The sequence below is a fragment of the Setaria italica genome, chromosome I, assembly GCF_000263155.2.
Source record: "Setaria italica strain Yugu1 chromosome I, Setaria_italica_v2.0, whole genome shotgun sequence".
Taxonomy (NCBI): Eukaryota; Viridiplantae; Streptophyta; class Magnoliopsida; order Poales; family Poaceae; genus Setaria; species Setaria italica.
This window is the reverse complement of record NC_028450.1, coordinates 37046260-37072199: the sequence shown is the minus strand read 5'-3', so window position 1 is coordinate 37072199 and position 25940 is coordinate 37046260. Positions and strand designations below refer to the sequence as shown.

Here is a 25940-nt window from a genome sequence, read left to right as displayed (position 1 = left end):
ATGGACTTGCAAGGTAGGCGCTGGGCCGTGGCTGTTCTTGTTGTTGCTATTGCTGCATGGTTTTTCATGTGGTTTAGAAGGAGAGCTGAGGATGCTCGATCTATTACCTATGGACCCATGGCAGAGAGGGACAAAGAGAGGAATAGCAACCTAATGAATCTGATGATGTCCATTGTGTCAACCTACTAAGGATGAGGAGGGTACCTTTCTTCCAGTTGTGTGACTTGTTTCGGTTGGTTATGAAAAGCATCCATGCCATTGTTGAAGAACAAGTTGTAATGTTCTTGCATGTAGTTGGACACAACTAGAGGTCCAGGGTCATTAACATGACATTTAGGAGGTCACCTGAAACTATAGGTAGGTTCTTTCATCAAGTCTTGTATGTAGTTGGTGAGTTCAGAAATGAGTTGATTGTTCCACCATCCACTAGTGTCCATCCTAGGATCCTTGGCAGCAGGAGATGGAACCCATATTTCAAGGTTTGTGGCCCTTTCCTAATTGTAAACCAACTGACCTTACCCATATGGTAGTAGCCTGTTAATATGGCTATTTGTTTTTAGGACTGCATAGGAGCAATTGATGGGACACATGTCTTAGCTAGAGTTCCTTTGAAGATGCAAGCTGCCTTTAGAGGCAGGAAGCACACCATCACTCAGAATGTACTAGCAGCAGTGGACTTTGATCTCAGGTTCATATATGTGCTTGCTGGTTGGGAGGGATCTGCACATGATGCTCTAATTTTGTCAGATGCTCTTGAAAGGGCTGATGGCCTTACAGTCTCACAAGGTACCATACCTCACATATACACATGCCAACAAATTGCACCCACTAAACTGATAAACCATCTCCATTTCTCACATTGTCTAGGGAAATTCTATCTTGTGGATGCTGGATATGCAGCCAGGCCTGGGTTCCTGCCGCCATATCGTGGTACAAGGTACCACTTGAGGAAGTTTGATTCTAATAGACCATAAAACCAAAGAGAGTTGTTTAACCTGAGGCATTCTTCTCTTAGAGTGATAGTAGAGAGGGCCTTTGGTGCTCTAAAGAATATGTTCAGAATCCTTGACAACAAGCCTTTCCATCCTTACAAAACCCAAGTGAAGTTGGTTCTTGCCTGTTGTATTCTGCACAATTGGATACTTAGGCATGGACACGATGAACATGTCCCCACTGAAGCTGCTTGGACTCCTAACTCCGCTAATACTTCCCCTGAGTCAGAACATAGTCTTGACAATGGAACTTGGGCACAATAGAGGGATGCATGGGCTGCACAAATGTGGCAGAATAGGGGATCTTCTAGAGTTTAATTCCATTGAAGTACTTAGGGTTCATGTATTGTTTAGTAGCATTGATGAATTTGTAATATGTTCTAAGACCTATGGTACTTTGCTATGATGTGTACCTGCAATCATGAACAATATCTTCATATGATGTTTGCATGCAGTATTTACTTTGCTGTTTGATTTCTAAGTACTTTGGTGTTTCTTTTTCTGATGGTATTGTGGTTAGGACATGGCTATGATGGGTGAGGAAGTTGTTGGTGTTGCCAATGAGGCAGGGGCTGAGGGTGGGATGGCTGCTGTGCAGGAAGGGAACCCAGCAGCCCCTCCACCCAATGGAGCCCGACCTGGGGGGCCAATGCAATGGACCAGTGTTCAGTCAGCCTTCATGCTTAGGAGGTTTCATGATCTGGTTGTGCAAGGGGTCAAAACTGGCAAAGGCTTCAAGGAAGTTCATGTTTGGCAAGTTGCTAGGATGGTTTCTGATTTTGCTGAAGTCAATGTCACCACCAACTAAATTTGCAACCACCTGCGCAAATGGCGCCAAAGGTGGGTTAAGGTTGCTTGGCTCAAGGATTTCAGTGGTGCTCTCTGGAATGAGGAGCATCACATGATAGTTCTTGAGGAGGAGCATCTGATAGGCCACACTAAGGTTAGGCTACAACCATATATCAAACTGTTATGGTTAATAATTGCCCTTTTCTCTAACTATTGCACCATCTCTTTGCCCAACTAGGATCATCCTACTGATGCCAAGTTCTTGAACACCCCAATTGAGAACTATGTCTAGATAGAGGCTATTTTTGGGTCTAGCCAGGCTACTGGTAGGTTTGCTATGGGTTCCAATGAACCTTTAGGTGTACCAACTGACCTTGGCTGCCGGGGAGATGTTAGATCAGAGACAATTGATTTAGGTGGGAATGAGGGTGATTCTGGTAAGCAAAATGAAGCCTTCAATGGGCTGGACAACTCAAAGGGTTCTGATGATAAGGAAGGAAGAGGTAGTAAAAGGAGGAAGTTGTGTGTGGAAGAATACCAGTTGATGCATGGTACGACTGTTGTTGTTGCCTCTGTTGCAAATGCTCTCAAGGCTCCTCAGCACAATGAGGTCCATGAGGATCTTTATGGTTGTGTCATGTCCTGTCCTGGGTACTCACAGGAGGTCTTGATGTTTGCACTTGTGTATCTGCTTAAGAACAAAGCAGAAGACCTATGCTTTGTTCAGATGAGTGAAGCCCATAGGATCCTTTGGCTTAGGACCTAACTGAGCCAAGCCAACTTCCTCTAGGTACTTAAGGACTGCCATCTGATATTTTGCTTGCCTATGCTATAGTTGGACATTTTGGGTTAGCACTAACCACTAATGGTGAGGGTAGAGATATCATTTGAAGCCTATCCAAGGCTGCATATATTTTTGTATAGCATAGGACACATGGTTCCACTTTGTAGAGGTGATTGGGAGGGATCTGTTAGGTGTGTAAACTTGAACACCTGCACCTTATGGTTGTGATGGATGCCATGTCTTTATTCTGGTTATTTGACCTTTCCTATTGGTTTACTACCTGGTGATTCCATCTTTCTTTGATCTTGCATATATGTTGGTTATTTTGAACTGTCTACTACCTGGTGATTCCATCTTTCTTTGATCTTTCATATATGTTGGTTGCTTTGTTCTGACTTGATGGTAACATATGTTATTCAAGGTAAGAAACTATGCCTATGATGATTGGAATATTTGCCCAATTAAATGTAGATGGGTACCATCAGATGACCTTGAGCTTGTGAGGTACTATGACATGTTGTTTTTGTCTACTGGTACTGCTTGTCTACTACCTGGTGATTCCATCTTTCTTTGATCTTTCATATATGTTGGCTACTTTCTTCTGACTTGATGGTAACATATGTTATTCAAGGTAAAAAACTATGCCTATGATGATTGGAATATTTGCCCAATTAAATGTAGATGGGTACCATCAGATGGCCTTGAGCTTGTGAGGGACTATGACATTGTTGTTGTCCACTGGTACTGCTTGTCTACTACCTGGTGATTTCATCTTTCTTTGATCTTTCATATATGTTGGCTGCTTTCTTCTGATTTGATGGTAACATATGTTATTCAAGGTAAGAAACTATACCTATGATGATTAAAATATTTGCCCAATTAAATATAGATGGGTACCATCAGATGACCTTGAGCTTGTGAGGGACTATGACATTGTTGTTGTTGTTGTCAATTGGTACTGCTTGTTACTTATTTCTGGCTGTCTTGTTGCTGATCTGTTGTCGGTGTGCTGTTACAACTTTTTCTGTTGGCACTGTTCTGTTATTTCTGTTGCCAATGTGCTACTGTTTCTGGTATGCTATTGCTCTTGTGTCACTGATGCTCCAAGCTCAAGGTCAAGGAAAGATGAAAATAAAATCTGAGGCCAACACTTACTATAACACATTTGCTTTTATCGTACATCTACCTTTGCAATTGAATCAAGTTTTATTTTCTTTATAAGGCATAATAGCTTGGTATGTTGTGTACCAAGGTAGGAAGCCTGGGGTGTATGCAAATTGGGTAACCTGTCATCAGCAGGTCACATTGTTGTTGTTGTTGTCCACTGGTACTGCTTGTTACTTATTTCTAGCAGTCTTGTTGTTGATCTGTTGTCGATGTGCTGTTACTGCTTTTTTCTGTTGGCATTGTCCTGTTGTTTCTGTTGCCGATGTCATACTATTTGTGGTCTGCTATTGCTCTTGTGTAACTGATGCTCCAAGCTCAAGCTCAAGGGAAGATGAAAATAAAATCTGAGGCCAACACTTACTATATCACATTTTCTTTTATCATACATCTACCTTTGCAATTGAATCAAGTTTTATTTTCTTTATAAGGCACAATGGCTTGATATGTTGTGTACCGAGGTAGGAAGCCTGGGGTGTTTGCAAATTGGATAACCTGTCATCAACAAGTCACCGGTTATCCTAATTGTTGCTACAAGAGTTTTAATTCCAAAGAAGAGACAATTGCATCTTTCCTAGAGTACACTGGTGATGAAGATGTCAAAGAAGCTACTATCGGTTCAAAAAAGACGGCAAATAAACTTAGTTGGCTCCATATCACAGTTATGCTACAATTTATTGTTATTACTATACTGGTAGTAGTAATTAATTGCCTTTGGAAGTAGTTCATCAGGATCAGCCTTTGTAACATCAAAACAGCTCATGTTCATGAACATTGGTGGTAACCTCACCAAAATGGTACTAGGGTGCTCCGATCTCCTCCGATTCAACCTACCAAACACGATCTGATGTTTCTTGTCATACACGATAACGATCCGTCCAGTGCAACCAAACAATAGCTCGCGTGATTCATGACGACAGTAAAGTGCAACCAAATAAACCTCCCTGCATCGCTCTATCCTGCCTCCCACCATCCGGTACAGCCCATCCATCCTGGATGGCCACTCCTTTGCAACCAATCACGCCTCTACTGACGCTTGACGCTTCTGTTTTCTTTCCTTTTACACCTCTAGTTGCTGCTTGGGTTCGTCTAAAAAAGGTGATCCGCTCTCCAGACTCCCGCTGCCTGCTGGTGCGGCTATCCACAAAGACCACGATGCAGCACCACGAAATTGTGAACTGCACGCTCCATTATCTTAAGGGGTGTTTGGCAGCACTTCACTTCAGAAAAAATAGCTCCACTTCACCAACTCCACGAAATTGCCTGCCAAACACGTCCAGCTCCACAAACTTCAGCTCCAGAAAAAACGTGGAGCTAGGGTCAGATCCATATTTTTTCTGAAGTACATCAGGGGTTGCTCCAAAAACATCAGTTTTAGACCTCCTCGTGGAGTTGGTGTTATTTAACCACCATTACCACCGAGGTTACGCGCTTCATTTCTAATTTTTCTATCCCCTCCCCGTCGTCGTTTCCTCCCACCAAACCACGTCGCCGCCAACCGCTGGACCGCGCCATCCCCGACCGTCGTCGCCTGTTGCGGCCGGCTCGCCCCCACCGCCAGAACGCGCCGCAGCAGAAATCGACCCGCTGGGCGCTTATTCGGTCTTCAAGGCTAGCCGACAGTAGCCTGCACCGCAACAGAAATTGACCCGCCCTGCTCCTGCCACTCGCTATGGGAGAGCTACCGGCCGCCAGCTGCCGGCAATGGAGCAGGAATCGACTCGCCGCGCTCCCGCTCCCGGTCCTGGCACTGCTCCTCGCCATGAGAGAGCTACCTCCACCTGCACGACAAACCGAGTAGCGGGCAGATGTCTCGTGACCGCGGCAGCGCTTAAATAGAGCCGTCGGGATCGACATCGAAAATTGTTCGAACTAGGCCCGACAAGTTTGCGACTTTGTGTGGAATGGCGACTCGGAATCGGAAGAGATACGACTCGCGGCCGCGGGTGGAACGGCGACTCGGAATTGGAAGAGATACGACTTGTGGCCGTGGGTGGATCGGCGACTCGAAATCGGAGTAGATACGACTCGTGGGCGGCTGTCGCGGCAAGATCTAGGGGAACGAGCGTTGATTGTGGGTCTGCGGTTGGGAGAAATGGATACGAAGTGCTTCAAGTACAGGGGATTATCAGCGAGCGGAGCTCGCGTGGAAGAAGCAGAGGCATGCAACAGGAGCGGCAGCTGGCGTTGTTTGAGGGGGGGTGCCCGGCGTGCTGTGCGGCTGTTTATTTCTCCCCCAATCCAGCCACTACGGGCAGCGCCGCTCGCACCCGCGTCCGCGTGCGCCATCATCAGCAAGGCTAGCGCGAACAGAGGAAGGGACGGGGAGAAAAGAGAAGGGAGAGAGAGGAAGAGAAAGGGGAGAGAAAAGAAAAGAAACTGACATGAGGGCCCATTCACAAAGGGTAAAAGAGACTATTCACAATATAATATCATGTTTCTGGAGCTGAAACACTGCAATTAGCCAAACACGTACAATAACTTCATGTTTCTTGCAGTTGGTGGAGTGGAGCTGCAAAAAGATGGAATTAGTAGAGTGGAGTTGTTTTTTATGAAGTGGAGTGCTGCCAAACACTCCCTTAATCTTCAATTATTTTGTGTTGGCAAATACATGCTATTTTATTTATCTTCGCATATTTAATTCAAAACTAATCACTAGATAACTAGCTTAATTTCTTTTATGCACACGCTATCATCTACGTATAATCACTATCGTATATCCTAGCTCCGTCCCTGGTTATACATGCTCCATGCCTAATTTTCCTAATTACTTCTACATCATCATTTTTTACATGCATTCAGGCATACACTATATCTAGGTGTATAGCAAAAACTATATCCAGAAAAATTAAAATAATCTATGATTTGGGACGTAGTTGTAGTACATGCTATTATCTTAGCTTGATTTGTTGGTGAACTGAATTGAAATAGTGAATTACTCCGTCCATTCTTCTTTGGTAGGGCTATTTACAAAACTAAATTTTTCTCTTTTAATAGTCCTATTTGATTGCCACCTCGTGTTTGACACAGATGACTATTAGATTCCGTGTAGAGTAACTCTTCTAAAAAAATAATTGATGTATGTATATGATGACATCGATACTGAGGTGCATGTATATGATAACGAGGAGTACATAATGACATGATTCATTAGACGATAAGTAGAGTTCATTCTCTTTGGTTATTGTGTCGAGGTGAAATAGGCCTATATTGTGTCGAGGTGAAATAGGCCTATCAAAAATGAATGGAGACTTCGAGGGTGTTTGGATACTTGAGCTCAAGTTTAGTCCTTGGCACATTGAATATTCGGATGCTAATTAGGAGGACTAAATATGAGCTAATTATAAAACTAATTACACAGACGGAGACGATAAATAGATTGTGCCAAGGTGAAATAGGCCGATCTAAAGAGAATGGAGCGAGTAAATTAAATTAAATTAAGGAGCTACCTGAGAGGACTTATTCTAAAACGTTTTGTTTTCGATTTTTAGAAAGGTCTCAAATTGCCCAGAAGGCCAGAACGGGAGTGGAGCCGAGTTGCAAATCTGCAATCTCGAGTCGAGCTGACCTAGCGATTAAAGCCTTGATTACGTCATCCAAGCGGTCAACATGGATCAACGTGTGGGCCCCGCTGGATTCGCATCGGCGCTCGGCGGCTCGCCTGTCTTCTCGACACTCGACAGGACGCCGCTCCGTCCGACCGCCTCCCGACCCCGCGCCCGCAGCTCCTCGCACTCCGCCCGCAGCTCCTCGCCGAGCTGACCTCCGCCCGAGATCCCCTTGCTGCCCACGAGCTCCTCCGCCCGCGATCCAGCGCCCCCGCCCTCGAGTTCCTCCGCCCGGGAACCACTGCCCCGAGTTCCTCCGCCCGGGATTCCGCGCGAGAAGAGGAGGAGAGCGCGGCGGCGGCTTCCCGGAGACCTCCGCCCGGGGTCCCACGCCGCCCCACTCATCCCCTCGTTGGCTGTCGCCACCGCCGCCGTCGGCTGCATCCTCAGGCTTCATCACCTGGATCCCGTGCTGTTCCCGTGCGCACCGTCCTGCTCCAGCTGCTCTTACAATCCGTCGCCTCCCCTCGCCGCACGCCGACGCCGCAGCTTTCCCGGCCACCGCTGCCCGCGTCGAGTCGTCAACAGCTTCTCTACCAACCGTATATTCCATCGAGGCCGCAGGTTGTGGGGAGTCGGGGCTGCCTCAGCCCTTCTCCTACCCCCACTCTCTGCTCGAAATCCCCATCTTGCCATACGGGCCTGTGCCGCTGTGCTTCTCCATTCTTGGGTAAGCCCAAACCCTTAATGTGCTCATTTCCCCTGAATTCAGCCGTGGGCAGTAAAATCTTTCTGTTCGGTTCGCTAATTGTTGGCTATTGTTAGATTTTTCACAAGGCACATGCTCTGAATTTTATTCACGGTATTGCAACCCGGCTGCAGGGTATCTGCCCCTGATCTCAGCACTCTGATGGCTGGGCTGGAGGAGCTGAAGAAGAAGCTGCAACCCTTGCTGTTCGATGACCCGGACAGAGGTGGTGTCAGTACCAGGGTGCCCCTTCCGGAAGATACTTGCAATTCCTACGTAGTAAGCACACCCTGGTATTCTATATTTATTCTTGATCTGTGAAATCTTCACATCCTGAGTAGTCTTGTTGCCTGATAAGATAAATATAGATCTACTGGCTATTAATTTTGCAGTTAAACTGCCTTACTTTCTTTGATGTTTGTGATGCACTGTGCATGCAGTTGTGCTCTCTCAATTACTCTGTTTTCCCTACTAGATCACAGTAACCATACTGAGGCACATAAGAATGATCATACTGCGCATGGTGCAAATGAATCCACGTTTCCATGTGTTTTTTATTACTTATTAAATACGATTCTTGTGTGTGATAATGGCACAAGAGATTGGTAAATCATTTATTACAAGACTTAATAGTGGAGATTTGCATGAATTTGAATCTTAGAACATATATCTTTTAAAGCTATTTGTTTAAAAGAATGCTCTTTGTGATCTCTGTGTTTTCTAATTTTGTAAGCTGTTGCAATCTTGCCCCCTTTTCTAACCTTTTGATCCTTGACGTTTTTCCAATGTAGCTCTGTCCTCGACAGCACCCTAGCCTTGAACTGCTTATGGTTTCACATGAAATGCCTTATAACAATCTAACTGTTGTTCACTGATTTTTAAATTAAAACCCAAGCTGAGAAAAAGGAAAAAGTTCGTGTTACTTTTATGAACACGCCACTTTGTTTGTTTGACCCTGCAAAATTTGGGCTCAACTACTTCAAATGATTTCAATTGGTCCAAGCTAACCCCAAATGTATTGTCTTTTTGTTTCCCCATGTACAAGTTAAATTTTTTTTGGGCTAAGAGAAGACATGATGCCCTATGTTAGAAAAATGCATTTAGAACTTTTGATGATCAGAGATACAAAGTTTAGGAGCATCTAATACTTATTTAATCTCAGAGATACAAAGTTGCATTAAAGTAATCCTGAAAATTCTTTATGTATTTTTCTAACATTTGTCCTTGGTCATCCCACAAAATTTGAACTTAAAACTTAACTCGTGCTCGGAGAAAAAAAAAGGATAAATCTCATTAGGTGGTGGATTGGGCCAATTGGAATAGTTTGGGAGAGGAAATTGAGCTCAAATTTTGTTCAGCCGGTTAAGCAGACAAAGTGGATTTTTTGCGACTTTGCGTAGTAAAATGGACTTCTATAAAAAAGGAAAACCTTCCCCAGTAATACACTGCAACATCTTTGCAACTGAATACAAAAGTAGGAAAGGATATTGCAAATGAATTGTGGATGGTTAGGATAATTTGTGACAACCAGTTTTATTCAAACTTGTGTATATCATGCTTACTTCTTAAACTCTTAAGCATATATTCTGAACACTATTTCATGCATAGGAATTTTGATATAGATCTTTTTTTGTGTAGGTTTCTGATGGTGGAACTGTTAATTTACTTAGTAGATCCTTGGGTGAGTATAACATCAATGAGCATGGCTTTCATAAACGAAGTGCTGGGCCAGACGAGTCGGATTCTGATGAGAAGGCATACTGTTGTGCCTCTCATGAGATGCACATATTTGGTCCCATTGGTAATGGTGCAAGTAGTGTTGTGGAGAGAGCTATATTTATTCCAGTTCATCGAATTTTGGCCTTGAAGAAGATAAACGTATTCGAGAAGGTTTGTATCTTTATTCCTTATGGTCAAAGATGCAAATAATGATCATGTTGTTGTTCTCTTTTCACATTTCACCCCCAATTCCTTAATCATAGTTTATAGTATTTCTTTGCAATGAAAAACCATACACTCTTGGGAGCTTGTGCGAAGCTAGACTTTCTCAGGTTATGCGTCTCTAGTTGATTGCAAGAGCTGTGCAATGGCCATATTCATTGTTCCCTCTACGGTATAATTCAAGATGTCTAGCCTAAAACTCTAAATCCTACCTTTTCGAACCAATTTCTACATTCATCTTTGGACATGAATTAAATTTTTACTTTTTCCCAGTGGAAAATTAATTTAAACTGAGCCCTATATTCCTAATTACCTGTTTAGTTGTGTCACGGATCATACTTTTCACACTGTAGTGCATCTCTCTTTTTCTTTGTCCACCATGCAATGCAGTTAAATGTTCTTGCTGTTTTAAAAGCTGGAGCAAAACGTATTGGAGGTGAAAATGCCAAGACTTGTATTTTCTTTGCATTCTATGCTGCATTGTGGACAATGCCATTTGGTTGTTGCATGCAAAGGGTATACACGTGATTAATTGGAAAACAGAATAGTGATTGGAGTTATGCAGAGATTTGGCATTTCATGGTTCTATATGTACATATTTGATGATATTCTTTTCCGATGATATGAAATTGCATACCACTGTTAAAACAAAGTAATTTATACTACTATCAAGTTAGGTCCAAGTTTCTAACTAGCTTAGCTCATTTCATGGACATGCAGATTCACCTTGAAGCCAATCTTTTGCATTAGAAGCATCACTCTCTCACACGTATGGGTCTTTGTTCTTTGCTGGATCGTCTTTCTTCAAGTTCATGTTGCCCAAAAATCTCTAAGTATACTAGGACGTGAGTGTGATGGGCTATTTACGCAGATGGGCCAATGGGCTGTAACTTGTGGTCACAGTACTGCTAGACAAATGTAATCATGCTCACGAAAAAAAACATGATTATACAGCCGACTAAACGTGAGTCTGATGGTTAATCAGCAAGCTGACCAGTTTTGCATTCACGATCACTAATTGGAATCTAAGTCATGTATGTGTGATGGGATGGTCACTGCATCCGTTTTTAACCAGACGACTTAGGGGGTGTTTGGATACTAGGTGCTAAACTTTAGCAGTGTCACATCGGATGTTCGGATGCTAATTAGAAGGACTAAACATGAGCTAATTACAAAACTAATTGCAGAACCCCTGTGCTAATTCGCGAGACGAATCTATTAAACCTAATTAATCCATCATTAGCAAATGGTTACTGTAGCACCACATTGTCAGATCATGGACTAATTAGGCTTAATAGATTCGTCTCGCGAATTAGACTCCATCTGTGTAATTAGTTTTGTAATTAGTCTACGTTTAATACTCCTAATTAGTATCCAAACATTCGATGTGACAGGTGCTAAACTTTAGCACGGGGTATCCAAACACCCCCTTAATTTCCGTTTACACTGATTTCCACAACACTCACTTAATGGAGTGCAGTAGGATTCTGTTGTTGCAGTGAGAGCATATTAGTTGGCTCAGTTTTATTGCATAATGAGAGCAATTAAGCAGACATGTCAAAGGATAAACGTGCTCCCTTCTATTCTAAATTCAATTTGAATACCATTGCAGTGAAGCATGTTTATTATTACATATAGTAATCCAGGCATTATATGTTGTTGCCACTACCTATCTAGTTCATAGTCATTCACTCATTCTACAGTTTCACTTGGTAAACTTCAGCCATTGCTTTTCCCAGATTTTACGTTTCTCAATTTCTTGATATCTTTGCAGGAGAAGAGGCAACAAATTCTGAATGAGATGAGAACATTATGTGAATCATGTTGTTATTCTGGTTTAGTTGAGTTCCAGGGAGCATTTTACATGCCTGATTCTGGAGAAATAAGCATTGCTCTTGAATACATGGATGGTGGTTCCTTGGCAGATGTTATAAGGGTCAAGAAATCTATACCAGAACTAGTTCTTTCACATATGCTACAGAAAGTATTGCTTGTATGGATCTTCCACATCTATTTTAGTTTCTATGCTAGCATTAGTAAAAATCAACCTGTGATTTTCTCTAAATGTTGACTTGGTACATTCTTCTGTGTATAATTCTGAAGGGTCTGCGATACTTGCATGAAGTAAGGCATCTAGTGCATAGAGATATAAAGCCAGCAAATTTGCTGGTAAATCTTAAGGGTGAGGCGAAGATTACAGACTTTGGTGTGAGTGCTGGTTTGGACAACACAATGGCTATGGTATGCTACTACTTGGTGAAAGTCATCACTATGTTCTTCTAGTGTTGCTTAATGTATGATAATTCTTTCTGAATAGTATTGAACATGAAATTGTATAGATTGAATCAGAAATATATTTTCCTGCTAAATAAATATGTTCCAGTGCGCTACCTTTGTAGGCACAGTCACATATATGTCACCTGAGAGAATTCGTATTGAGAACTATTCTTATGCTGCTGATATTTGGAGTCTTGGACTAACAATATTGGAATGTGCTACTGGAAAATTCCCATATGATGTAAATGAAGGCCCAGCCAATCTCATGCTGCAGGTGAGTCGGTTATTGGTTGCCTAGTCAGTTTGTTTTTTACTAAAGACCTACAATTATTCTTGATTGATGTTTGGGATGTAAGATATGCTGGTATGGGAGAAATGACCCATTTGTACAAGTCCCCTGGTTTATGTTAGTTTTTTTACGATTCTTTTCTTTTTCCTTATAATTAACTGGTGACAGCCCTTGCTGCTGTAAGGTCTGCCCAGTAACTCACACGATAACACTAGGACACAGTGGTTTTGGCACTGCCGGATGACTTGCAACCTATTCTGTTTTCTCCTCTATGTATAGCAGAGATAGAGCTACAGTTATGGCTGAGATAGCCTCCTAGCAGTGGCGGAGCTAGGAATGAAACGTAGGGGGGGCCAATTTGCCTAATATGAACTTTATTCCATCACTCAAAACCTTGGTTCTTTGATTTGTGAAGACATCAAAATCACAAAGAAGACAATAATATGCACGGTGGCCGCTCTCTGAACACTCAAACCAAGAAGGAAAAACTAATTGAATTGAAAATGGCACTGATGCTCGGCCTAGAAGCCTTACATTCTTCAGTTTGAGTTGCAGGACCTAACTTCAAGTATGCAAGAGCTGGAAGTTGCTTTCTAATATGGCTAACGATGCATCTTGCTCATGAGATCTAGAAGCAAGGAACAAAATTACAAATGAAGCTAATAACAATCTGCCTACACTAGGAAATGTGGATTCGATTGGGAGGTGTGGCAGGCTGAGAGCGCGAAGCCAGCACGGAGCAGCGACGGCCGGCGAAGCGGCGAGCCAGGGATGCATATGGCCACACGCGCTGGTGGCCGGCCGTAGGGTGACTGCATTGCAAAAGAACTGCATGATGCCTTACGGTGGACCTGTTTTTCCTAATCGTTAGCCAATTTACAAGGCCATCACGTTGCGGGCCTCCAGCTTTCATGTAGAAGCATGAAAAATTGTTTTGACCAAGAGGGGGCCGTGGCCCACTTTGACCCCCAAGTAGCTCCGCCGGTGCCTCCTAGTAACTACAGTCATTTATAACTATTATTGCCTATTCTCCCTAACTACCAGTGGAAAATCCGCTAACACGAAATATTCTGCACCTAGAAGCTTGACTGAATATAAAAATCTACTCTTGCACACAAGGTTACTGCTAACAGCTAGTTGAATGCATGGATGTTGGGTTCCCCACTTCCCCTTTGAATTTTTGAATGTATAAATCATTGAACAGTATAGTCAATGATCACTGTCTACAGTGCCTTAAAAATTTACTGTTATATAGCAACTTAGAAAATAAGCAATGCTAGCGCAATGCAACAACAGCAAGTGACCTTAGCTGCTCGTTCGCTGGTTTGCTGCTGTTTGCTTTAATGAGAGCATCATAGTTCAGTTTGTCATATGATGTTGTGAACCATTTTATAATTATCTTTGAATGGTTATTTGCACTTCGTTGTCTGCTTTTTTAATTTGATGTCTTGTAATTCAGATACTGGATGATCCATCACCAACTCCACCACAAGATGCTTATTCATCAGAGTTCTGCTCGTTCGTCAATGATTGCTTGCAGAAAGATGCCGATGCAAGGCCCACATGTGAGCAGGTAAAGAGACTTTGTATATGATGATTTTCATGTAATTTGAGTTCTGTAGGTTAGGGTTTCGATATATATATATTTGCCATAATTCTCATGGTCTCTCAGTGCTCAGTGTATGTAAGAAAAATGTAAGTGGTTATTAGTGATCAGTTTGATTTAATCATAGAATGTTAAAATGTCATTTTGCCAATAACTTCAGCATGTCAGTAAACTCAAGTATAGTATGTTTTATCCCATTATTGCATTGATTACATTCAATACATTTTGCAGCTTTTGTCACACCCATTCATCAAGAGGTACCTGAAAACCGATGTGGACTTGGCAGCATATGTCAAAAGTGTTGTTGATCCAACAGAAAGATTAAAGCAAATAGCTGAGGTGAGTCCTTGTGACATATTTCAACTTTATTCTTTCCTACTGTTTTTTAATTGGTTCCGTTACAATTTTTGTCCCTTGATTTAGCTCATTGGCTCGCATTCCTTTTTTCTTCCAAAGGATCAATCTGATCTCTCAAGTTACACATTTGGCTGAAATTAATCCCCTAGCTAACTTGTCATGATGTATAACATGTGATGTAGACACTGACAGGGATATGTTTAAATTTTGTTTCCCGCGTAAGCTGAAAAATCAGGAATAAAGATGTGATGTGGACAATAACAGGGATCTGTAAATTTAGTTTGACGCATGACGCACCCAGGCTGAAAACTCATATGTGGGAGGCATTTTCATCTTTGTGGCATTTTTTTTTTGGGGGGGGGGGGCGGCAAGTAACTTGAATGAGAGTAAAATGCACCTGACGCTCCAACTTGTTCCATGGTGTATCTAGGTCCCTAATTATGGAAAATGCAAATTTCGATCCCTAAAACTTGTTAAGTGGTTCTGTTATGGTGCAGATCAGCGGAACCAGAAGGTTGGGAAGGGAGAGAGAATTGCGGTGGTGGAGGGGGTCGGCTAAGGCCAAGTCCTAGCCCGGTGGGGTAGGCTAAAGACCAAACCCTAGCCGTGTCAGGGAGAGGGAGACAGAGACTCTGCTTAATTTTATTAGATGACAGCCCTCTTCTATATATAGAGGAGTTGACCCCTACTACAACAAATAGATTGGTTCTTTATAAATAAAATCCAATCTAATTACAATTTAAATAAAACTTCCTTAACCTCTCACAAGTGGGCCGCTCTGACCTCATTGGTCAAATTGCCAGCCAGCAATCCTTAGATTTCTTCCTTTTGCAGGAATAGGTCTTGGCGTCTTGCCAACCGTACCAGGTTCACTTGAAGTCCAAAACTGCCTAATCATCATCCTATTACATGTGGCACTTGCTTTCATCATTTCTTGTTGTGCCCTTACTCTTTGTCCAGGCCATGGTACCATCCTCCATCTCCATGTCACACTTTCTGTCCTTCCACTTCCATTACCTTTGGCTGCAACCCGTGATGGTGCCGTAGCACTGCCAGGGGCATGGACTAGGCGTAGCGGAAGCCCTTGCTCAGGGCCACCGCCACAGGCCCGCAAATTTCAGGGCCCCAGCCCATGCATACATATATGTGTACCTAAGTCTGCCTCTATACGGGCCAGCAACGAGCATGTTTAACCCAATTTCTTAACTTGTGAGGTTCAGAAACCCAGCCTGCAGCTCCACAAGTCACATATCCATGTTCCTTTCAGCCCATGAAAGAATGGGTCATGGAATAATCGAATTTTATGTGATCCACTCATCTCTTGTATTCTCCTAATCTCTCTACCGGGAAGAAATATAGACACTGACGTCCCAAGTGTTGAAAAAAAAATGCTGACTCTTTTATGGAAAGATTAGTATTTATGCAACATGTCTACTATGTGTAACATATATTGTTCTTTACTTTATTTCAGATGCTTGCTATACATTACTACCTCTTGTTTAATGGATCTGATGGGATTTGGCATCATATGAAGACATTCTACATGGAACAATCTACTTTCAGGTACCTTAAGGCAATGTTACAATTGTAAACGTCATGATTAAATACTGTCCAACTTCGCTGCCTTTTAAAACTAGATTTGTATCCTGAAACTACTTAGCTGGTGATAAAGTTTCCTATTGGCTAGAATTTTAGCCCATGTCTCGGGATTCAGAATCAACTCATGTGCAACTGATGTGGACATTGGACAACCTTTGGCCCAGTTTGTTTGGGGAATGAACAAGCTATAATTGTTCTTGTGGTTTATGGATAATGCTTTAATTTCCTTTTTTGAATGGATAATTTGAAAATGAACGGAATTGTATGTGCTGCTGAAAATTTTGATGGACCAGTTACATCCCCAGTTGCACTTTACTTGACCTGTGCTTTTATGTCATGTCATAACTGGATGGTTACTACTATTTTTTCCAACTTCATTGTTCTGGTGATTTTGCTTCTTTTGTAGTACTATTCTTTACACAATAGTTGCTGTTATAGTTGTGCTGAAATCTGTCTCTGAGCACACAGGCATGATATGCTGTCTTACCTATCCTGTTTTGGCAGTTTCTCAGGGAAGGTGTATGTTGGCCAAAATGACATTTTTGATAGTTTGTCAAATATAAGGAAGAAGCTAAAGGGTGACAGGCCTCGAGAGAAAATTGTCCATGTCGTGGAGAAGCTACATTGCCGTGCAAACGGTGACAGTGGAATTGCAATTCGTGTATCCGGATCATTTATTGTTGGAAACCAGGTTCTTGTATGTGGTGACGGGGTAAAAGCTGAAGGGATGCCCAGCTTGGATGAGCTCTCTATTGACATTCCAAGCAAACGTGTAGGCCAGTTCAGAGAGCAGTTTATCATGCAACCAGGGAATTTAATGTCATGCTATTACATATCAAAGCAAGATCTGTACATCATCCAATCCTGAATGAATATATATAACTTGTAAGATCACTCTCAGAAGTTCATGTGTCATGGCTTTCGAAAATTTCGTTTTGGAACTCTGGTTTTGAACCTCATTTCCTTTTTGGGCGTGGGATACGAGGGGGAAAACTTATCTTAATGACAAAGAAATGAAGTTCAAATCTTCTACTGCATCCATGTTTAAAATAATTTATCTTTGCTAGTATTGTTATGTTTAATTCTTTGAGGTCGCAACAGGATGTTCCATTTGAGTAATTGCTGAAACTTGATCATTGCATCTTCTAGTGTTCCGTCTTGGCTCCTATTTGGTATTTGTGGTGCCATAGAGACCTTGTTCGTCACAACTAAGGGACTGATGAATCTTGTTAGATGAAGGCTAGAGGATGGTATCCAGTCAGGACACAAACTTTCGGGTGCTTCAGACCATCCTGCAGTCCGTTGCAGTAATTATTTTATTTTCCTTGGTGGGAGTAAATTAATTTGTAACGCAGTACATCTCTGATTGTTGTATTTATCGAGAACAAAACACCTTGTCATGGTTGGATGGCACGGGCTTATGCAAACTAATAATATAGTGTTCCACTGTATATTGTACCTAAATGAATATCGTACTAATAATATTGTGTAAATGCGGTTGATTTGCCATTAACATTGTGTATAAGCGGTTGATTTGCCGGTTTGCAATACCCAAATCTTATCCATAACCTAATAATCCACACCTGCACTAACCAAACCACGTTAGGCTTGCTTGCTGGCCAGCAGATTTGGGTGATGCTTGGTGCATAAGCTCAGGCCAGCTGTCCAGGGGAATGCACAACAGCACAAGAGGTGAAAAAACGGTAGTAATAAAATTTTTCTAAAAAAGAATTTTGTAGTAGGATACCTTTCGTTGTTATATATGATGTGGAAAATATAGACTACAAGACACTAGGCAATGTCCTACAGCCTTATGTACTCTGGAGCGATGTCCTACAGCAAAGAATAACGTTGCCTCTAGAGCAACTGCACCAGGCTCAGCAAGCTTCAAGCATGGCCTCGCCCCTACCGGTGGCTCGCTATATGCAAAAATGGGCTCAGACACTAACGGTGTCCGGCGGCGCATTCAAAAGGCAAAATCATCGCCACACATGTGATACACGATCCACGTGACCGGCGGGGGTAAAGAAAATGTCAAAAACTAGCACGCTAGCTTCGGTCCACCACCACGCTAGCAAAACAGCCAGCCGTCCTAGCCTGCCTGCCACCCATGAGCCGAAAAACACCGCACATGCCCTACTACAGTGCTAGCAACTAACCAAAATCATCTCCCCAGCGAATTCACGTCGACTGAGAATCAGATCAAAACCCATTTGACACGTTCCTCTAAAGCTAGCCATAGAATAACTAATTTTGTGGCCAGATCCGCTGCCGTCCGATAATCGTGAGCCCGTATCATCCACCTATCCCCACATCGAGGGAAGATACAGACGCACGTATGCATGGTTACAGACGAGCGGGGAGGGGGTAGCGGATTGGGTCACCGTCTAAGCCATGCCTGGCACGGGAAGGGAGGAGGCAGCGGAGGTCGCCGGGCCAGCAGGTCGCGCCGCCACCCATGGGAGAGGTGCGGGGGGGGGGGGGGGGGGGGGGACCGGCTTGTATGATTCTGCAAGCTCGATACGGGTTTACCCAGCCGAGTCAAATCGAGCTGGGGCGGTGAGTGGGTTTGGTGGGATGGGAGGAAGCCGCTCGGTCAGTTGCGCTAGGATGGACCCGGCTATAGAACTAGGATGGACCCACGGGATTGTTTCCTACCGGATCACCACTGCTCCACCTACGAGAAGTATCTCTTCCCACGATACGAAATCGGCGGCGTCTTCGGTGGATTGCGCATCCCGCTTCCTGCTCGGCGAACGAATCAGGGCGGCGATGTTACTGCGTGCGTGCGGGATGCCTGGCGGGAAACGAGGGCGGCGGTGTCGGCGGCTGCGGAGAAGATTGAGGACGGATCTGGATGACGAGCTGGATGAGCCGCTTTGGGCGGTGGAGAAGATTGAGGACGGAACTGGATGACGAGCTGGATGAGCCGCACAGAGAAGATAAAAAGCCGGAACAGATTAAGCGGAGAAAAGGAAGGAGAGAAAAAAAAAAAGATCGACTCGTTACTCCCGCTAGACTCGTTACTCCTGGCTCGCTCGTAACCCGAGCGGGCACCGCGCTCGGCTCGGGGGATAGACGCCGAGCGGAAGAAACAGATGTGGGCCGGATGATGATTGGACGGTTGGATGATCTGGTTACACAATAACCTATTCTGGAACCGGCCGCTGAGAAATAGATATATATTATATAATATGTGTGTGTCACCACCAGAGTCCAGGAACAACACAGATCACGACGCTCTTCTACCAAAACCCAGCTTTTTACCGTTGCACACGAGTCAATCAGGAGACTGGTACTCCCTCGATTCCTCTCTATTCTCTCCTTTTCTTACAGCCAGTACAACGGAGGACGCTTCCAAAACCACTAGGACGGAAGCGATCATCATAAATCTATCTTCCTCGACTAGTTGTTGCCACTGTAGCCCATGCCGTAGCTGCTGCGGTACCGCAGCCCGTTCTGCTCGTACGGCGGCGGGTCCCCGTGGTTCACGGCCTTGATCTCCACGGCACGGCGGCCGGTGTCGGCCTCCTGCACGGCTCCGAAGACGATCTCGTTCGTCGCCTCGCAGCTCGGCTCGTAGAAGGTCTGCGGCCCGGCCGAGTACTGCTGGTGGCGTTGCAGGTACTGCTGGTGGTGCACTTGCTGCTGCGGCGGCGGCTGTTGCGGCTGCGGAGGCTGTTGCTGAGGTGCTTCTCCGGCGGTCCAGCCGTGCAGCTGGGGCCGGCCGTGCCGGATGTGGTGGATCTTCTCGGGCTCCTTGGACATGAAGGCATAGTTCTTGCGAGGGGTCGGTGTTCTTGTGTCCAGCGGCGGAGGGGTCTCGTCGCGCGGGATGGCATAGCTTTCTTGTACCGGCCAGGAGGCTGGTCTGCCCAGGCCCAGCTGATGGTGATGGATGTTCACGTGCTTCTTTCTGGAGAATGCTGCGCGGACGATCTCCGTGATTGATGATTTTGCTCCGCCCACAAGTTTGCCGATTGACGTGAAGAGCCCTTCTTCCTCTTCTTGCTTCACAGGTTCATCCTCGCTAGGGATTAGCGGGGGGCGGAGGGAAGGCTTCAGTGGCTTCTGGTATGGAGGTGGAATGCTTGATAATTTAGCTTTTACCGGACTCACAACTTCCTGCTCCTGCATGGAAAAATTTGCATTCAGAACAGTATACTGCAAGACGAATACAGATCGGATGGCAAGTGTCGACCAGTTCTGACTTTCTATAACAATCAGAATAATGATAAACTAAAACTGAACAAATGTTCTGTTTCTTCTGTTATCCTTTTTTGCTGATATTTGACAAACCTTTCCATCATAAAGTACTACCTCCGTTTTTAAAGAAGGGAGTAGATGCCTACTTTTCTTTCAAAAGCACAATCTAGATAACAAGAAGCTAAGTTGTCTCTAACACAAATTGAGCAAAATAATATTAGTCTAGATATATAGAAGTTTCAATTGAAGTTATGGAAATTGGATTGATTAGTTCAAAGTCCTAATCTCAAACTCCTAATATTTACAGACGATTCCAATTGGAATGCTGCATAAGGTGGTAAGTGGTAACTTTTGGCTTGTTGGAGGCATAGGGAGGACGCAAACTAAGGCCAATGGATGATGGACACTAGTACCAGGAGAGACAAATGACTGGTGACAACGAAATTCATGTGCTAGCCTGCTGGGTTACAGCAGGCTTGTGGACCACTGCAGCCCTAACCATATTTGCTTACTCTGACAATCTGCCAGGGAAGGCACATGATGTTTTTTTTTCTTTCCTTCACAAAATAATGACAGTGTTTAGGCACTTGATACTTACATCTCCATTTGAATACATCCCCAAAGCACGGCGCTGGAGCAATGCGAGCATGTAGCCGAAGAAAGCAGCAGCAAGTAGTAGTGCAACTCCTGTGGGCATGGGAGATTAATGTAATCAGTAATATAGCAGAGTGAAGAGTGTAAAGAAGTTTAGGTGGTAAGCTTCAACCATGTTTTTCAGGTCCAGCAATAATTGCAGAGAATGGAGTAATATACCTAGAGGAAAACCAGCTTCATACTGGTACACGCAGTCATCAAAGTTGAGTTGAATCTCCCGAATTGCTTGGTTTCCTCTGTCAATCACCAGAAGGGAGCAACTACTGCCAATGTAGCGAATTTCAAAATCAGTAGAAAATTTTGCCTCGTCACTTGGTCCATCAACATGCCCTCCTCTGCCTGATTTCCCTCCAGCAACAGTTGTAACCCCTAAAAATCAGAACACAATATGTCAGCCACTTACTCTTTACTAGAGATTAGATAAGGGAAAAGTATGCATAATGATGGCAGAATATGTAAATATAGACTGTACTAAAAAACAAACCCAGTTAATCATGCCTTCAGCTCATTTCAAGAATGCAATATAATTATCCATGTTGACGTAATTTTGGGGGCACAAAGTCACAACCCAAAACAAGTCAATACTACATATTTATATATCAAGTATACCAGGTACAAATTAGGCTAGAAAAGAAGAAAAGATTTTGGTTAACAATTTTCCTATGTAACTTCAGAACATAACGTTCCACGAATAGATAAGTCCAAATTTAAAACTCCAGTAACTAGCACTCAATTTAATATTTCATCTGGGCATTGCAATGCATTGCAGAAACTCAAAGCAGATTTACTCAAGATGATTAGAGAATGTTCATATTGTCTAACAGGCGTCCTCTTTCTGAATGCAGTTTTGGATCCAGGTGCTGAATACATGCTGGACAAGACCAGCAAGAACCAAAAGGCAAACATAGGATGCTCAAGGAACAGACAAAAGCATGTGCGTGCATCTACCCTACAACAGGACATTTTAGCTTACCTGTATCACTGATCTTTCTAATGGCCATGTTCATGGCATCAGCCACATAGATGTTACCCCTGTCATCCACTGTAAATCCCTTAGGATGGTTCATCCTCGCCTCTCGCAGCTTCCCATCAACATGACCAGGAAATCCTTCTGGGGAACCAGCAACAAGCTTCGGCCTGCTATCTGCATTGTTCAGCCAAATTTCAGGAGAAAGAAATCCTGTGTGGCTCAAAATCATCTGCTCATAAATGAAACATGGACTGGCTGACTGGCATTTCAATGCCTTAGAAAAAGGCAATGTCAAAGATGCAGATTGCAGGTAATCAGTATAGCCATTTGGATCAAATGTTCATATCAAAGTCAGGGGATCAACATGTGAGATGCACTTCTTACTTTTTAGTGTTAAACAGATATAGCAACACCTTGACGAAATTAGCTAGCAAAAGCATCTAAAAGTAGCATAGAATGGATCGAGACCATTTTTTTCACACCCCATTTCCACAAGTGTAAACACTAATTTTGCCTCCCATAAAAATGGAAATGCCAAATTGCACAAATCAGCTGAAAGCAACTGGAAAGCATCGCATAGGCTGTGCAAGCAGGAAGCTAACAAAGCCATCGCCATCAAGATATAGGGCATGCCGGAATTGATGACACCAACCAACCCACAGCATCAGCAAGCACCAACTCCACCAAACACATCGCCGCATATAATTATGCAGAGCCCCACTGGGAAGTAACACCAAAACATGCCGGATTCAGGGGGGAACTAGTGGGAGGTCAGCAAGGGCTCACTCACATCGGGAAAGCGGCAGCGCCATCCTGTAGATGTTGCTGTTCATGGAATCCATGACGAGCAGCTCGCCGCCCTGGGTGACCTCCACGGAGTAGGGCTCGATCCCCAGCTTGCTGCCGTCGAAGACCGTCTCCACGGTGTACCCGCCCTCGTACTTCACCATCGACTTGCTTCCGGTCGCTGCTCCAGCAGGAAGAGAAGCACTCGTCTCAGTAAACCCGAATCGGAACCGGAGAAGAAGGAAACGGAAGGGAGGCTTCAGTAATCACCTGTCTTGGTGGTGGATTTGAGGGACCAGAGCCGCTTCACCACCGCCGACGCCGCATTGGAGACGAACCCGCTCACCACCCCTGCGATGGCGACGAAAACCCCAGTCAGAACCCAGGAAACCACCCACCCCAGCCGGACGGCGAAAACCCCGAGCTCGGTCGGCTCACACTCACTCGCGGGGTACGAGGAAGCAGAGGCCGGAGCGCACGCGACGAGGAGGAGCGCGGCCACCAGCAGCGCCGCCACCGGGGCGCTCCCTCCCTTGGCCGCCATTGGGCCGCAGCGGGACAACCAACAAGTGGGGTGGGGGGAAGCTCGCCGCCGCGGAAGATTTAGAGGAAGCGGGAGGCGGCCATCTGAGGGGAGGAGGGGAGGCAAGGGAGCAGGGAGCGCCCAGATCGAGGACGGGGAGTGGGAGAAACCACCAGGAATCCGAGCTTTTCCTTGCGCTCCGGGAGTGGAGAAGGGAAGGCAGGGAGGGATTGGAACAAGTAGGGGGAGTGGAGAAGGGAAGGCTGTGCTGTTCGCTGCGGCTGCCGCTCGCCTTCTCGCTCTCGCTGATTTCGTGGGGTTTTAGAGGGAGGAGGGGGGAGAGGTCCGCGTGAGGCGTCACGGTGGTCGGGTCACGTGCAGAGGGTGATGCAGGGGATGTTCACTCGTCATCTCGGTTTCGAGTAGCACAGGCCGCACAGCCCTTGTCATGGGTAGTGGAGTGCTAAAAAAGAAGGCCATTTTCAACTCGGCAAAGGTGTTTGCTAAACAAATGTAGGAAAAGGGTCTCACTAAACAAATTGGGAAAGTAGCTTAAGATTTAAGCGTTTTTCTTATCCCCAAACACGAACGTTGTTGGAGGAGTACTTTACTCGCATGTCGGACATGCACGCATATTTTAAGCAGCATACGACATTGGAAAGCTCCGGCACCCCCAATTATAGCCCCCTTCAGATCCAGCAATCGGGCTAGTGATGCAGGAATTTGATTCGCAATTCACTGGCATTTTCCTGGTATCAACTCAGTAGGTCACTTGTTTCGAGTAGACCGAGAACCATAGAATTTCAAAGGGGCTGTTCGCTTCAGCTTATAAGCCGGCTGAAAAGCTGAAACGGCTGATTTGTTGTGAGAGGAAAACACTGTTTGGTGGCTGATAAGCCGGTTGAATAAGCTGAAACGAACAGGCCGAAAGAATTTTGATCTAAACCACCTTCTACAGACATGTCATCGCAAGGTCCATACTATACTAGTACTGCTTTCCAACGCCAAACCAAGTAGCCTCAAAACGAGCCAAACCATTCGTGCAACGTGCATTGCCACTAAGAATTTTGGCCCCTTTTTCCATGTTCCTGAAAATTCAGATTATTTGAATTCTTTTTTTTTGAAAGGAAGATTATTTGAATTCAAACCTCCTTTTGCAAACGTGCCCTCGGTGTCCTCACAAGCTCCATATACAACTTTCCAACGCCAATACCACCCAGCTTTGCCGGGTAGTTTTTTCCCGGATATGTTACGGCAAGTAGCGCGGAGAAGGAACATGAAAAATCTTGGGCGCTCCATGCGCGCGTGCTTCGCTGTCCATCTTCTGCCAACCAGCTCACACGCCTCAAGCCGTCCACGCACCGCCGCGGTCTCTGCCTCCGGGCATGTCCCAGCGAAGCGACTCACGTACAGAACCGGACGAGGAAAAATAAAAAATCACCTCGTCTGAAGTACTAGCGTCCTACTACTCAACCCACACCACTGAAACTGAGGCTTCTCGTGGCTCTAGCTCCTTCTGGCACGACATTATTCATCTACTGTTCATCAAAACTCCTTTTCTCTTTCCTCTCCCTCCCCTCGCAAAACAAGCAGAGCCGGAGCAGCCACCAATTGTGGCTTTACCGGCTCCGGCTCCTATGACAGCACAGTGAACTTTGTCGGGGAGCCGGAGCCGGCCGGCACCCCACCAAACGGGCCCTGAGACCTTCGCGTTCCAGATGTACCGGGGTGCTCGTGCTACGGCCTTGCGGGTGTGAGTACTGGGTAGCAGTAGAGCGAGTACACACGAGTTCGAAAGGTCCACGAATTCGAATCACAAAGCACGATGACCCATCCGTACGCCCGTCCCCTGACGAGGTTCAGTCCGCCAGTCCGGTACCCTACCCCAACTCGCTCGAATGCGCGGGTACCTTTGCTTTTCGTGACACTTGGCCGTCCTTTCAGGCTTTCCTCCCTCCCTGCTGCCTGCGCTCATTCCTTTCGGACGCAACGCAGCACGCACACGGGGGGCGACCGCCCATGCGGCCCATGCGCGCGCTCCTTCGCTCCGATCCATGGGTGCCGGCCATGTGATGGATGGATGAGAGACGAGGCGAGGTGAGGGCGTGAGGCTCGGCTGCTTGTTGGGGCCTTGGGGGCGTCCGGTCCGCGACCCTTTTTCCCCCGCGCGCGCTGTCGTCGTCGTCGCCATCGCGGGCGACGAGACGAGATGCCTGCCGAGCCTGGAAAGGCTACGCAAGGGGTCAAAAGGGCACTGATTCTTTCCTGATGCGCGCGCTATTGCTGCACAAGCTGGCATTGGAAGAGCCCCTGCCGAGTGCCGAGGGACAAGAGATTGCCGATTGCCGTAGCCCCGTACCCGTAGCATGGGCATGCCAAGCCAAGAGCCAAGTGGGGCCGTGCCGGCATGGGGCAAGGAAGAATGGGGGGAAATTACCGTGCAGTTAACCTTGCCCCCGCAAGAGCGCTTGGCTTGCTCTTGCAGTGCCTGCAGCAATGTTGTCGTTTCAGCAAACCAGCAAGGCGGGAATGGACTTGGGAAAAGGACGTGAAGCTGCCCGGTCGGCATCTCACCCCCGAGAGATCATCCAGCATTCCCAGCTCTGGAGCCGAAGCCACGCGCCCCCATGCCATGGTAAATTTCGAAGGCGGTAACTGAAATGAACTCTTCCTGAAGTTGGATTCATCTGTTCCCGACAGGCAAAAG

General features: G+C 45.2%; 2 protein-coding genes across 6 annotated transcripts; one reads left to right on the top strand and one right to left on the bottom strand.

The window, feature by feature from the left end:
• Positions 1-7392: 7392 nt before the first annotated feature.
• On the top strand, positions 7393-17558 carry LOC101756946 (mitogen-activated protein kinase kinase 3). Of its 5 annotated transcripts, none has more exons than XM_004953748.4 (11): positions 7399-8007; positions 8160-8304; positions 9664-9915; positions 11741-11959; positions 12070-12207; positions 12350-12517; positions 13992-14105; positions 14370-14477; positions 15967-16058; positions 16599-16979; positions 17328-17558. In XM_004953748.4, exons 2-10 carry the CDS (start codon positions 8188-8190, stop codon positions 16960-16962), a joined length of 1572 nt encoding a protein of 523 aa, XP_004953805.1. In that variant the 5' UTR covers positions 7399-8007; positions 8160-8187; the 3' UTR covers positions 16963-16979; positions 17328-17558. The 5 variants fall into 5 exon arrangements, with proteins under 5 accessions (XP_022684916.1, XP_004953805.1, XP_004953803.1 ...); XM_004953746.3 differs by having other exon boundaries at positions 17244-17558; XM_004953747.3 differs by lacking the exon at positions 17328-17558 and adding an exon at positions 17196-17313.
• A 1704-nt stretch (positions 17559-19262) lies between these two features.
• LOC101756533 lies at positions 19263-23622 on the bottom strand. Its single transcript, XM_004953744.3, has 7 exons — positions 23155-23622; positions 22981-23061; positions 22715-22891; positions 21928-22098; positions 21114-21323; positions 20899-20987; positions 19263-20225 (listed from the first exon to the last, which is right to left on the bottom strand). The coding sequence occupies exons 1-7, from the start codon at positions 23252-23254 to the stop codon at positions 19500-19502; spliced, it is 1554 nt and encodes a 517-aa protein (XP_004953801.1). The 5' UTR covers positions 23255-23622; the 3' UTR covers positions 19263-19499.
• Positions 23623-25940: the final 2318 nt, after the last annotated feature.

Coding starts and splice junctions, on each gene's coding strand:
- LOC101756946 (XM_004953748.4), top strand. CDS start 8,188: ATGGCTGGGCTGGAGGAGCTGAAGAAGAAGCTGCAACCCTTGCTGTTC. Junction 9,916..11,740: donor AGATAAACGTATTCGAGAAG/GTTTGTATCTTT, acceptor ATATCTTTGCAG/GAGAAGAGGCAACAAATTCT. Junction 16,059..16,598: donor ATGGAACAATCTACTTTCAG/GTACCTTAAGGC, acceptor CTGTTTTGGCAG/TTTCTCAGGGAAGGTGTATG.
- LOC101756533 (XM_004953744.3), bottom strand. CDS start 23,254: ATGGCGGCCAAGGGAGGGAGCGCCCCGGTGGCGGCGCTGCTGGTGGCC. Junction 22,099..22,714: donor GGCGCTGCCGCTTTCCCGAT/GTGAGTGAGCCC, acceptor TGAACAATGCAG/ATAGCAGGCCGAAGCTTGTT. Junction 20,988..21,113: donor TGAAGCTGGTTTTCCTCTAG/GTATATTACTCC, acceptor CCATGCCCACAG/GAGTTGCACTACTACTTGCT.